Source organism: Aureobasidium pullulans, assembly GCF_000721785.1.
Source record: "Aureobasidium pullulans EXF-150 unplaced genomic scaffold scaffold_13, whole genome shotgun sequence".
Classification (NCBI taxonomy): domain Eukaryota; kingdom Fungi; phylum Ascomycota; class Dothideomycetes; order Dothideales; family Saccotheciaceae; genus Aureobasidium; species Aureobasidium pullulans.
The window spans coordinates 317,491-328,483 of record NW_021941033.1 but is presented as its reverse complement, the minus strand read 5'-3'; the positions used below and the strand labels follow the sequence as shown (position 1 = coordinate 328,483).

The 10,993-nt window shown below is 53.0% G+C and overlaps 3 protein-coding genes across 3 annotated transcripts; 1 reads left to right on the top strand and 2 right to left on the bottom strand.

Annotated features, from left to right (window-relative positions):
• The first annotated feature begins 1 nt into the window (after position 1).
• On the top strand, positions 2-541 carry M438DRAFT_46985 (uncharacterized protein). Its single transcript, XM_029910127.1, has one exon. It carries the CDS (start codon positions 139-141, stop codon positions 412-414), a length of 276 nt encoding a protein of 91 aa, XP_029758943.1. The 5' UTR covers positions 2-138; the 3' UTR covers positions 415-541.
• A 128-nt stretch (positions 542-669) lies between these two features.
• Positions 670-1,392, bottom strand: M438DRAFT_375809 (Prefoldin, subunit 3; the record flags this gene model as incomplete). The annotated part of the gene is made up of 3 exons (XM_029908613.1): positions 670-756; positions 812-1,277; positions 1,379-1,392. 3 exons carry the CDS (start codon positions 1,390-1,392, stop codon positions 670-672), a joined length of 567 nt encoding a protein of 188 aa, XP_029758942.1.
• Positions 1,393-3,266: 1,874 nt separating this feature from the next.
• Positions 3,267-10,214, bottom strand: M438DRAFT_46967 (polyketide synthase). The gene has a single exon (XM_029910126.1). It carries the CDS (start codon positions 9,930-9,932, stop codon positions 3,441-3,443), a length of 6,492 nt encoding a protein of 2,163 aa, XP_029758941.1. The 5' UTR covers positions 9,933-10,214; the 3' UTR covers positions 3,267-3,440.
• Positions 10,215-10,993: the final 779 nt, after the last annotated feature.

Here is a 10,993-nt window from a genome sequence, read left to right as displayed (position 1 = left end):
CGATTCGATCGCTTCTTTCTGTCGGAACTCTTCTCGTACAAGAGCGATGGCCATGTTTGGCTCACTCTTGCTCTTTCCTGATGTGCTTGAGCAATCCTTCCATCTGCAATTGTGGTTGTTTCTCAGCACCTTCTGCCCATGTGCACACTCGTTCCTTCCTCCTGCATGCTTGATCGTTCCTTCTGTTTTTGGATTGCGGCCTCTGCGTACATGAATGCGCCCTTCCTCTTCTTGCAGTCGCTTCTGCCTCCTCCCATGCGATCATCCTATAGGCAATGTTTGAGATCAGGAAGTTCTGCCACATTGAATGAGATCGATGTTTCACGCCCAAAGGCAACAGATGAAAAATGTCTGAGAGGTAACTTTTCTTCGTGTGATTTTGTATATATACAAATGTATGCTCTTCGTAGCTAATTGTTCAAGGAATCGAGCTGACAGCAATGTAGTGAAGCGTGCCGGGCTCCACTGTGTCCATGGCGAGACCACTACAAGCTTCATCGACTCGAACGCTGAGCTCGAGATGTGTTGAGGCTCGTAGATCGCGTGGGGCTGTTTAGGCAGATGATTTTGACCTGTCGGTTGTAGCCCTTTCCATCTGTTTCCTGTATGAGGGGGTCACGTCCCAGTGTGAGAGGGTGTTGGCGTTTTTCTGTCTTAGGGGGTGGCTGTTCAATCGGAGGTCTTGCCCTCGGCCTTGTCCTTTCTGCGCATACCGACATCCCAGTTGTAGACGCGAGCAGTAGCGACCTCGAGTGTCTGTATCATCCGTCAGCCATGGTATTTCCCAGTCCGCATATCTTATTGCACTCACGGTAATCTGTTCCCTCAAGAAATCCATATCCTCCTCTGCATTCTCCAATCCACTCTTCGCAGCCTCCAATTTACCCTCCAACAACTCCTCTGCCTCCTCCATCGGATACGCCAACATAACATTGGCACCCAACCACAAATACACTTCTTCCGTCTTCGGCACCTTGGCCTTTGCATACAACGTATCATTCAATTCGAAAAAACTCTCCAACTCTTCGGCATCGTCTGCTCTGCTCTTCAAGAACCGCACCGTATCCAACGTCTTTGAAATATCGGGGATCTTTTCGCGCAGACCGGAGGCACGGCGTGATGTGTTTACTTCCATGAATTGGTACTTTTGGATCATTTCGGAGAAGGATTTTAGGGTTGGTTCGACTTCGGCGCGGGTGGTGCAATAGTCCGAGACGTTGTCTACGAAGGGGGCGAAGGGGATGCCGCGGGGGTTTGTGGGTGCGTCGCTTTTCTTGCTATGGCGGAGTTGACATGTTAGTTTGGGTGCTGTTTGGAGCTGAGGATGGTGTTGCGATTGGAGGGTCGTGGTATAGGGAGGTGATGGTAGAATGCGCACCTTGTTGTCGCCATTGTCGCGGTTGTAGTGTGTTGGAGATAAGAGTGTCTTAAGACGTGTTGTTTATTTTCCGGAAAGCTGTTGCTGTTTGCGAACTACCTTTGCGCATGTGAATGTGCTTCTGGATGTGGAAGTTACGTCGTGTTTGGAAGCTGTTTGCTCTTGCTTGCACTGGGGTTTGTGCTTGCACCATACTCGAGCACAACTCTGAGCATAGATATGCGCGTGCACAAACATGCAGGCCGCTTGGACTCGGAAGAGCACAGGCCCTACCAGCCATCAACCTCACCTGCTTACATCAATACTCCAAGAGTGATGATGCGTTCATGCGGGTACCCTTAACCCGCGTCTCCAATGCCCTACTGCAACTCATCCCCAGCATCCCTGTGTGCATACAATAGTGTGCGTGCCATTATCATCTCTGTGTAACGACCAGCAAAACCAAGAATGCGAGCCGTATTGCTATGATTGTCCAAGCTATCGAAACCAGTCGTATTGCTGACATGCAGCCAAGAGAGGTAAATCCTCCGGTGAGCTCTTTTGCTCCTGGTAAAATGGCTCTGTCCGGTTGTTCCTTCTTCCCATTCTTCCTTTGCGCCTTTTCTTTTCGTCTTTTGGTAATGAGATCCACTTTCATCTTCACATGCAAGAAAGCATTTACAATTCCATTTCTCACCTGTCCATGTGGCTGAAGACCTCAGGCCACGGGCCATCAGTAAGCAAGTGGATCCATGGCAAAAATGAGCTATCCTCTACTGCCGCTGGTAGTTCGGCTCCTTGTTGGACCTTTCTCCGGAACTCCACGGTGGGGTTATCCGTGTGTGTTTGTTGACTTGTTCATGTCCTTGTTTCTTGACTTTAGCTCATGCAATCCCTGGAGATGTTCAAATTGTGTATCGGAGATGTGTACAGTATCCATCCGTCATTTGTTTTCCGGCCAGCCACATTTTCTTCCCATGGCAAGCCTTTGTCGTTGATAGAGTTTATGGTTGCAGATAACGACATCCTCTCTCAAAACTCGAGGTGGCTGGTGTTGATCCTGTTTCCCAGCCGCGGAACTGTCGGAGCGTTCACTACTTGACTAAGGTTCGCGACTATGGATCAATATCCCTGAAGACATATGCAGGATGCTGTGCAAAAGTGGCGGTGGTCTTATTTTCGGAGGCTGCATGATGATGAGAACGAGGTGGCCCTGCAGTGAGATCCATGTAGTTACGTACTCCAATTGCGAGAGTGTTGATCGCTGAGGTACGCTTGGTTGCTTGATGATCGCTGAGTTGATCAATGAGATGTTCGTCGATCTGTATCTAGTCGCAAAGAAACATCGAACAATGGAAAGGTACTTTTAGTATCAGAGCGAAGGTTGAGAGCGACGATTGAATGGCGAATCATTACCGCACGAGGAAAGTGATAAACTTTTGGGAAGTACCATTTAGAAGGGTTGTTGAAGATCAGAGAATTACAACTCAGACCCAGTTCAAAAAGTGCAAATCAAAGTGACATGGCAAAAGACGGGAGTGAGCGAACAAAAAAGCCAGAGCAAAAGAGAGTCGCTTTAGATGGAAAGAAGAAGTCACGTTGCGCAGATAGAAGAAGCGAAGTAGTAAAAAAATCATCTGAGGTTGAAACACTATGTATAGATAAAAATGAGGAAACTGGGGTTGACCTCTCGTACTGTAACGTCCAAATTCATCAGGAAACAGTCCGGTGGTGATCGTAAACCTCTCCAGGAGAATAGTAAAAGCAAACAAAAAGTCATCCGTCTAGCGAGCCGACACCTGTATCGTTGCAAGCAAGCCGCAAAAAACCAAAGGCAACAGAGAAAGGAAAGAAAGCCACAGGCGGCGGAAGAGTGAAAGAAGAGAACAAGGATAGAGAGATAGTGACAAGGCTTTAACTCAGCCCAAGCAAAGACAATGCCAGTTACCCAATGATCATATCCTCCTCATCTCAGGTTAGGGTGTGGGAGCCGCAATCGACCTCAGCCCAAGGCGACCATCGCCTCTCAGCATCCGAGCCTGAGCACCCTTCCGCCGCTTCTTTTTAATAGTTTTCGTGTTGTTTAGATCTGAAGACCTTCTTGGATGAGCTTGCCAAGTTCTTGAGCGTGGGGCTCCTTCATCATGGTGAAGTGGTTGCCGCCCATGACACCGTACTTCATGTTGTTGCCACAGAGTTGTGCCCAGCCGTTGTCAGTGAAGTCAGTGCGGTGGTTCAACAACCAGGTCATGGGTGCAGGGTCCTCTTCCTCAGCCGGGGGAGGGCGAGGGTCACCGGGGTTACCGGCAACACCATCACGGCACCAGATAGCGTAAGTCTTGATGGGCTTCAGCGAAGGCTGGGGCTCGTAGTCTGAGAGCGAACGAATGGCGGCAGTGAAGTGAGGAAGCAGCCACTTGGGAGTCTTGGATGGGTCACCAGTACCGAGGAGACCGATCTCGTTGAAGAAGACGTGGAGACGCTGAGGGAGAGGTGCAAGGTTGACGGGGCAGGGGGAGTCGAGGAGAAGGAGGCGGTCGACTTCTTCACCATTGGCCAGCAGAGCCTGGGCGACAGCATAAGCGATGACACCACCAGCAGACCATCCACCGATGATGTAAGGGCCCTGGGGCTGGCGTCTCTTGATCTCAGCGAGATAGAGGAGCGACACAGTCTCAATACCACAAGTCCACTCGGTAGGGTTCTTCATGAAGGGGCAGTTGAGTCCGAAGGCGGCGGTGTCGGGACCGATGTTGGGAATGCTGACATAGGAGGTAGCAGAGCCGGAGCCATCGGGCAAGAAGAAGATCTTCTTGGTGGCAATCTTAGCATTGCCCTGGAGAAGGACTGAGGTTGCGGCGGGGAACTTGGACAGATCGGTAAGCTTGGCGTTGACTTTGTCAAGTTGAGGCGAGGTCTGCTTTGCGGCTTTGGGGGCAGAAGCAGCCTTAGCCTTGGGCTTAGGGCGCATACCGAGAGCGTTCTCAATGTCCAAAATGGTAGAGTTGGTGGAAAGGAAGGTCGAGGGAAGATCGACACCGGTCTTCTCACGGAGCTCACTGAGGATGGTCAAGCTCATCAAAGAGTCCATACCAAGCTCAGAAAGGTCTGCTTCGTCGGTAAGTTCAGAGCTGTCGATACCCATCTCCTGGACGATGATGTGGCGGGCCAGACTGACCTCACCAACCTCGGAGTCAGGGATCTCGCGAGAGGGAGAGTCGATATCAGGCTTGCCGGCATCACTAGGGGCAGTGCTTGGGGCAGAGCTGGCGGGAGTGCTGAGGTCGTCCTCGTAGGGAGTGGCAATGTCCGAAGGTTCGGACTCGTCCTCGGAGTCATCCTCAACAGGGCCAACATTGCCGTCGTACTGAGAGAAGTGCTTCTTCATCTCACCAACGGTGGGGTAATCGGTGAAGAGAGTGGAGCTGATCTCCATGTCAAGGTCCTCTCTGAACTTGGCAGAGATGGTCAAGGACATGAGGGAGTCAACACCGAGGTTCTCGAAAGCAGCCTCCTCGACGAGCTCAGATTGCTCAACATCAGTCTCGGTAGCGATGATCTGCATGACACGGGAAGTGATGGTTGCGCCCTGGGGCTTCTTGGCGGCAGCCTTCTTGGGAGCTTTAGCAGCCTTGACAACAGGCTTGGGAGCCTGAGCCTTGGGAGCGGAAGCCTTAGGAGCGGCGATAGCCTTAGGAGCATGGGCAGCAGCGGCAGGAGCAGCAGCCTTAGCGGGTGCACCGGCCTTCTGAGGAGGCAGGAAGACGTTAAGGACGCGGCGGGGGATCTGCTGGAACTTGAGACCACCACAGACAGCGACGATCTCATCTCCCTCCATAATGTAGACATCACCCTGGTACACATTACCAGGCTTGGGGAGCATGCGGACATAAGAGCGGTAGTTGCCCTCAGGGGTCATCTGCTTGGCGATTCTCATCGAGCCCCAGCCATGAGAGATGCATACGTTGTTGTCAGAATCAATCAGGTCAGTAGCGTTGACGATGAAACCAGAGATGTGGCACATGCTGTCAATCTGGTAAGGTGCTTGGTACCAGTCACCATCGGCAGGGCCGTTCTGGAACTTGATCGAGGCAGTAGCCTCTGTGGTCTGGCTGTTAACGATGACCTCCTCCATACCGCGGTACTTCTCGTTGTAGTTAACGAAGCACTTGAACAGCTTGTAGGCCATACCGCGCTGCATGACGTGGGCTTCTTGAGTCTTGGTCTTGGCCTTGAGAAGATCGACCTGGGACTTAACCATGAAGTTGATGCGCTCCCAGTCCTCGGTCCAGGAGCTGATGTCCTCGAATTTGACCAGACAGTGAGCGTGGTCCTGGATGAGCTTGCCATCGGGAGTAACGCTTCGGAACTTGAGGTGGGCAACACCCTCATCGAGATCAGCCTTGGCCTCAAGCTGGATGTGTTGGCCCTCGGCGGGCTGCTCCATCTTTGCGATGAAGGGCTTGGGGACCTCCATGTCGCAGACGTTCATGCCAATCTTAGGAGCAGACGGTCTGAGCTGCTTGTAAAGGTAGTCAGACACAGTCAATGCCATATCAGCGTACAGAGACGAAGGACAGAGGGCAGTGTCGTTGACCTGGTGACCAATGACAGCCTGGAACAGCTTGGGCTCGGCGACGTTCGACTGGATGATAACGGTACCAGAGTTGGCCTCGAATTCTTCGAAGACAACCTTCTGGCAAGAGGTAGAGAGACGCTTGGCAGGCTTCTCGGCAACAGGAGCTGCGACAGGAGCAGCCTCGATGGTCTTCTGAACCTCACGAACTTCACCCTTGGTCAAAGTCCAGTTGTTGTGGTAGTCGAGCCAGTACTTCTTGTTGTCAAAGGCATAGGTGGGTAGAGGAAGAAGCGACTGAGCATCGTTGAACTCGCGGTGGTACTCATCGAAGTTGATTTGAACACCGGCGTTGAACAGAGTGCAAACACTGGTGGCGATGGTCTTCCAGGGGTCCTCGTTACGGCGGAGCGACGGAGCGGTGGTGGTGGCACTGACCGAAGCCTTGACCATGCCAGAGCAGACAGGGTGGGCACCGACCTCGAGCCAAGCGGTCTTCTCGTCGAAAATCTTCTCCTTCTGGCCGCTGGTAAGAGCAGTCCAGAAGTTGACAGTCTCTCTAGCGTGTCTAGCGAGGTAGTCAGGGCCAATGACGCCGGCCTCACGGATCACGTCACCGGAGAGAGGAGAAAGAACAGGGACAGCAGGCTTGTTGAAGGTGACAGAAGAAGCAACCTTCTTGAAAGACTCGAGGATGGGGTCAACCTGGGCAGAGTGGAAAGCGAAGGGGACATTGAGCTTAGTAGCCTTGAACCCACGGGCGGAGAGAGCGTCGTTGGCAGCACCAACAACCTCACCGCTACCGCAGAGAACAGTCTCCTCGGGTCCGTTGATGCAGGCAATCTCGGTCATCTTGGAGCCAAGGACACCACGGATAGCCTCAGCACCACCCTTGACGGCGAGCATACCGTGCGTGTGAGGAGTGCAATCCTTGACAAGGAGCTCAGCACGGCGACCGACGAGCATGATCATGTCGCTGGCAGAAATGACACCAGCGACGTGAAGAGCAGCGTATTCACCCAAACTGTGGCCAATGACAGCAGTGGGAGTAATACCCCAGGATGCCCACATGCGTGCAAGAGCAACCTGGATACAGGCCATACCCAATTGAACCTTGACGGGAGACAAGGTGGCGACATCAGTGCCGTCGAGTAACTCGATGAACGAGGGAAGGCCTTGGATGGTGGCCATGTTGTCGAGTTGGTTGATGTCATCACGGAAAGGCTTGAGGTCTTGGTAGAGCTTTTGACCAAGGGCAGTGTACTGCGAGCCCTGACCGGTGAAACAGAAGGCAGTCTTGGTAGGGACCATGGGAACAGGGCTGTAAGTCTCCTTAGTCTGAGCCTGAAGGGCGTCGCTGACCTTAGCGATGTCGCCAATGGGGAAGGCGATGCGGTAGTTATGCTGAATGCGACGGGCAGTTGAGGTGTAAGACAGGTCGGCAAGAGTAGTGTCTGGGTTCTCAGAAAGGTAGCCCTGAAGACGAAGGATGTTACTCTTCAGAGCTGCGATCGAGCGAGCGGTGACGGTAACAGGGAGAGTGCCTCTAGGGTCAACAGCCTTGGGAGCCTCACGAAGAGGACCATCCTCGAGGAGGATAGCGGTGTTACCACCGGCGGCGGAGAAGTTGTTGAGGAAGATCTTGCGCTTCTCGGCACCGTTGCGAGGGAAGGGCGTGTTCTGCTGGGGAATGTTGACGTTGCGGTCCTTCAAGTCCTTGGGGAAGGTCTTGTTGATCTCGCCCTTGATACCAACGTTGGCAGGGATGGCGTTCTTCTTCATCATCATCAAGACCTTGCAGAGGGAGTTGATACCGGAAGCGGCCTCACCGTGACCAATGTTGGCCTTGATAGCACCGAGGTGGAGCTTCTGCTCAGGCTTGCGCTGGCGGTGACGAGGGGCAAAGACGTTGGTGACCGAAGTCATCTCAATACCGTCACCAGCCTGGGTACCAGTACCGTGCATCTCAACGTAGCTGATCTCGTGGGCATCAACACCGGCGTTGGCGAGAACCTTCTTGTAAAGGAATTCCTGAGCACCGGCGTGAGGGTGAGTGATTGAGACAGCCTCGGCAGAGTGGTTGGTAGCAGCACCAAGGATGCATCCAAGGATGTTGTCCTTGTCGTTGAGAGCATCCTCGTATCTCTTGAGGACAACGGTACCAACACCATCACCACGGCAGTAACCGTCAGCAGCGTTGTCGTAGGTCTTGCAAGAACCAGTCTTCGACAAGAATTGACCCTTGGAAAGACCAGAGAAAATGTCGGGGTTGGTAAGGACGTTCAGACCACCAGCACAAGCGGTGTCGCAGTCACCAGCCCACAGCGAAGTGCAGGCAAGCTGGATAGCAGCCAAAGACGACGAGCAAGCAGTGTCGATCGAGTACGAAGGACCGCTGAACTTGAAGTAGTAGTTAATACGACCAGGTGCGAAAGCACGGACACCACCAGTAATGAAGTAGGTGTCGACGTTCTCGGAGGCGTTGATCTCACGCCAATCATCGGAGGTCTGACCGTAGAATGTACCAATGCGGTGAAGCTTGGTGGAAGGAGTGCGGTTAGGGACGTAACCGGATTGCTCCAGAGCCTCGTAGGCGGTAACGAGAGCCAGGCGACCCATAGGGTCAGTCTGAGCAGCTTCACGAGGAGACATGTTGAAGAAGCGAGGGTCGAAAAGACCAGGCTCGTCGATGAAACAACCGAAAGGCGTGTGCGATTTGTTCTTTCCCTTGCCAGAGGGATCGCAGTGAGCATCGGCATCGAAACGGTCGGAGGGGATCTTGCGGTGAACATCAAGACCCTTCTCGAGGAGTTCCCACAAAGCCTCAGTGCTGGCAGCACTGGGGAAGCGACCGGACATACCAACGATGGCAATCTTGTCGTTCTGAGTGCGACCGTGAGTGGCATCAGTAACGGCAGACTCCCAGGCGGAGTGGTCGACGAGAGAAACCGAGGACTGACCACCAGCCTTGATGGCGGAGACAAGGCTGTTGGAAACGTTGCTGACACCAATGCAGAAGACCTTGGCAGAAGCGTTGGTGTTGGCAGTGATCTGAGAAACACTCTCCTCAAGGAGACTGTTCCAAGAAACAGGAGCTCTGAGCATGTCGTTCAAGGAAAGCTTGAAGAGCTCGTAGGTGTTCTCGGCGACATGGCACATGCCAGACGAGCCGGAGTGAACCAGAGAGCGAGGCTGGTAAGCCTGAAGGAACTTGGCAGACTCCTCTCCGATGATGGCCTCGATATCAGCACTGCTGTAGAGGTGCTCAGCGTGGTAAGGAGCGTAGACGGGAATCTTGACGCGGTTGTTCTTGCGAACAGCCTCGGATTCCTCGAAAAAGCGCTTAGTAGTGGTGGGAGGACCACTGATAGTAATGGCCATTGTGCTGACAGCGCTGATGTAGGCATGGCTGGTGGTTGGAATACCGGCAGCCTCGTGGAAAGCAGTGAGAGCCTCCTTTGCAGACTGCTCATTGATACCGGTGACAATAGTAGACCAGCTCTCCTTCGACATGAGATCTTGTCCAAGAGCAGATCTGGCGTTGTTGACGCGGACACCGGTGCGGAAGGCGATGCGGACGGTCTCAACACCAAGAGTGACGAGCTCATCGAGAGTTCTTGCAGAAGCGACTGCAGCAGCGGCGAGCGATCCGGTGCAGAGAGCGAGAATGCGAGTGTTAGCAGCAGGAGGTAGCTCGTTGGTGTTCTCGGAGAAATATCCGATGTAGTGACCAAGCTGAGCGATAGTGACCATGCAGCTCTCGAGGTGAGGAAGCTTCAGCCCCTTCTCGTAGTACAGGTCGACCAAGTTGTTGAGAGTCATGAAATCCGGGATGGCATCACGTTGAGGGCGGGAGAGTTGGGCGATTTCTCCGCGCAGGGCAACAACGGTGCGCTCGAGGAAGTTGAGAACAAGGGCATTTTTGGTTCTCAGAACCACCTTGCGAAGCAGAGGGTACTGCTCGGCGGTCTGATCGCCGAAAAGAAGGACGTTCGACATCTTGCTGGGATCAAACTGGCTTGCAGTGTAGTGTAGTTGTGGAGATATTAAGCTGATATGAAGGTAGAACGATAGTCGGGAATCGAGTCGATATTCAGTTGACTTGGCTAGAGTCGATAGAATATGAGATGGCGTAGAAAGAAGGGAGGATTAACTTGATAGTAGACTCTGGCTGGGAGTGACACTATGCAATGAAACGAAATGTAGATTACTCGAGATGTGGGCTAGACGTCTCGATGTAACAGGAGAATGAATTGGATGAGAGAGGAAACACAGAGCTTGGGAATGGAGAGGGTATATATTATGAGTCGAGTATGGAGCTCAATAATGTCCGGAGGTAAAACGAGTTGCATGAGATCGAGCGATTGTGTATGGAGGCCACTAGTACCGGCAGCGGATCTTCGCGAAGCACTGATACTGCGAGGCTACGATGACCACCTTACAGCCGCCGGAACGTGTACTGCTAGCCTCGACCCATGTTCCTGACGTGAGGAAAGTGATGTCGACGAGCAGCGGAATTCCGCAGAGGGGTCCACTCGTGCGGTATGGGCACTAGCCAGCAGAATGCCATGCAGACTCGCAGGAATCTCCGACCATACTATTGATAGGTGCAGTGAAGCGAGCCCGACTGAGTTCGGCGGTCGGGTAGCGTCAAGTCGAAACCAGATAAGAAACGTGAGACGATGCTGGGTTACAGCGATCTCAGGTGTGGAGAGCCGCAGCTCGAAGTCCGTATTCCCTTGCTTTGTTGCTCGAACCAGTAAGGTCGGATCGACAGAAATAGAGAACGCTCAGCAAGGTTGCAGAACATGCAGTAGGTGATTATTGCAACCGCAAAGATGGCACTAAGCTTGCTGTTGGGTCCGGAATATTATTTGCTCGTCCGACATGCTTGCGGAGCGTGCATGGTCGTGAACGTCAAGCCCGTTTCCAGACAGCTGTTGCCACCGGAGCTTTACTAGTCCATTATGCGATTTGAACATGGAAGACACAGCTGGTGTGCATTTGAGCCAACCCTAACGCCATGGATCGCTGCTGGCCTACGGTGATGGCAATGTGGA

What these genes read in the sequence shown, in the direction of transcription:
- M438DRAFT_46985 (XM_029910127.1), top strand. Translation starts at nt 139, where the DNA reads ATGTGCACACTCGTTCCTTCCTCCTGCATGCTTGATCGTTCCTTCTGT.
- M438DRAFT_46967 (XM_029910126.1), bottom strand. Translation starts at nt 9,932, where the DNA reads ATGTCGAACGTCCTTCTTTTCGGCGATCAGACCGCCGAGCAGTACCCT.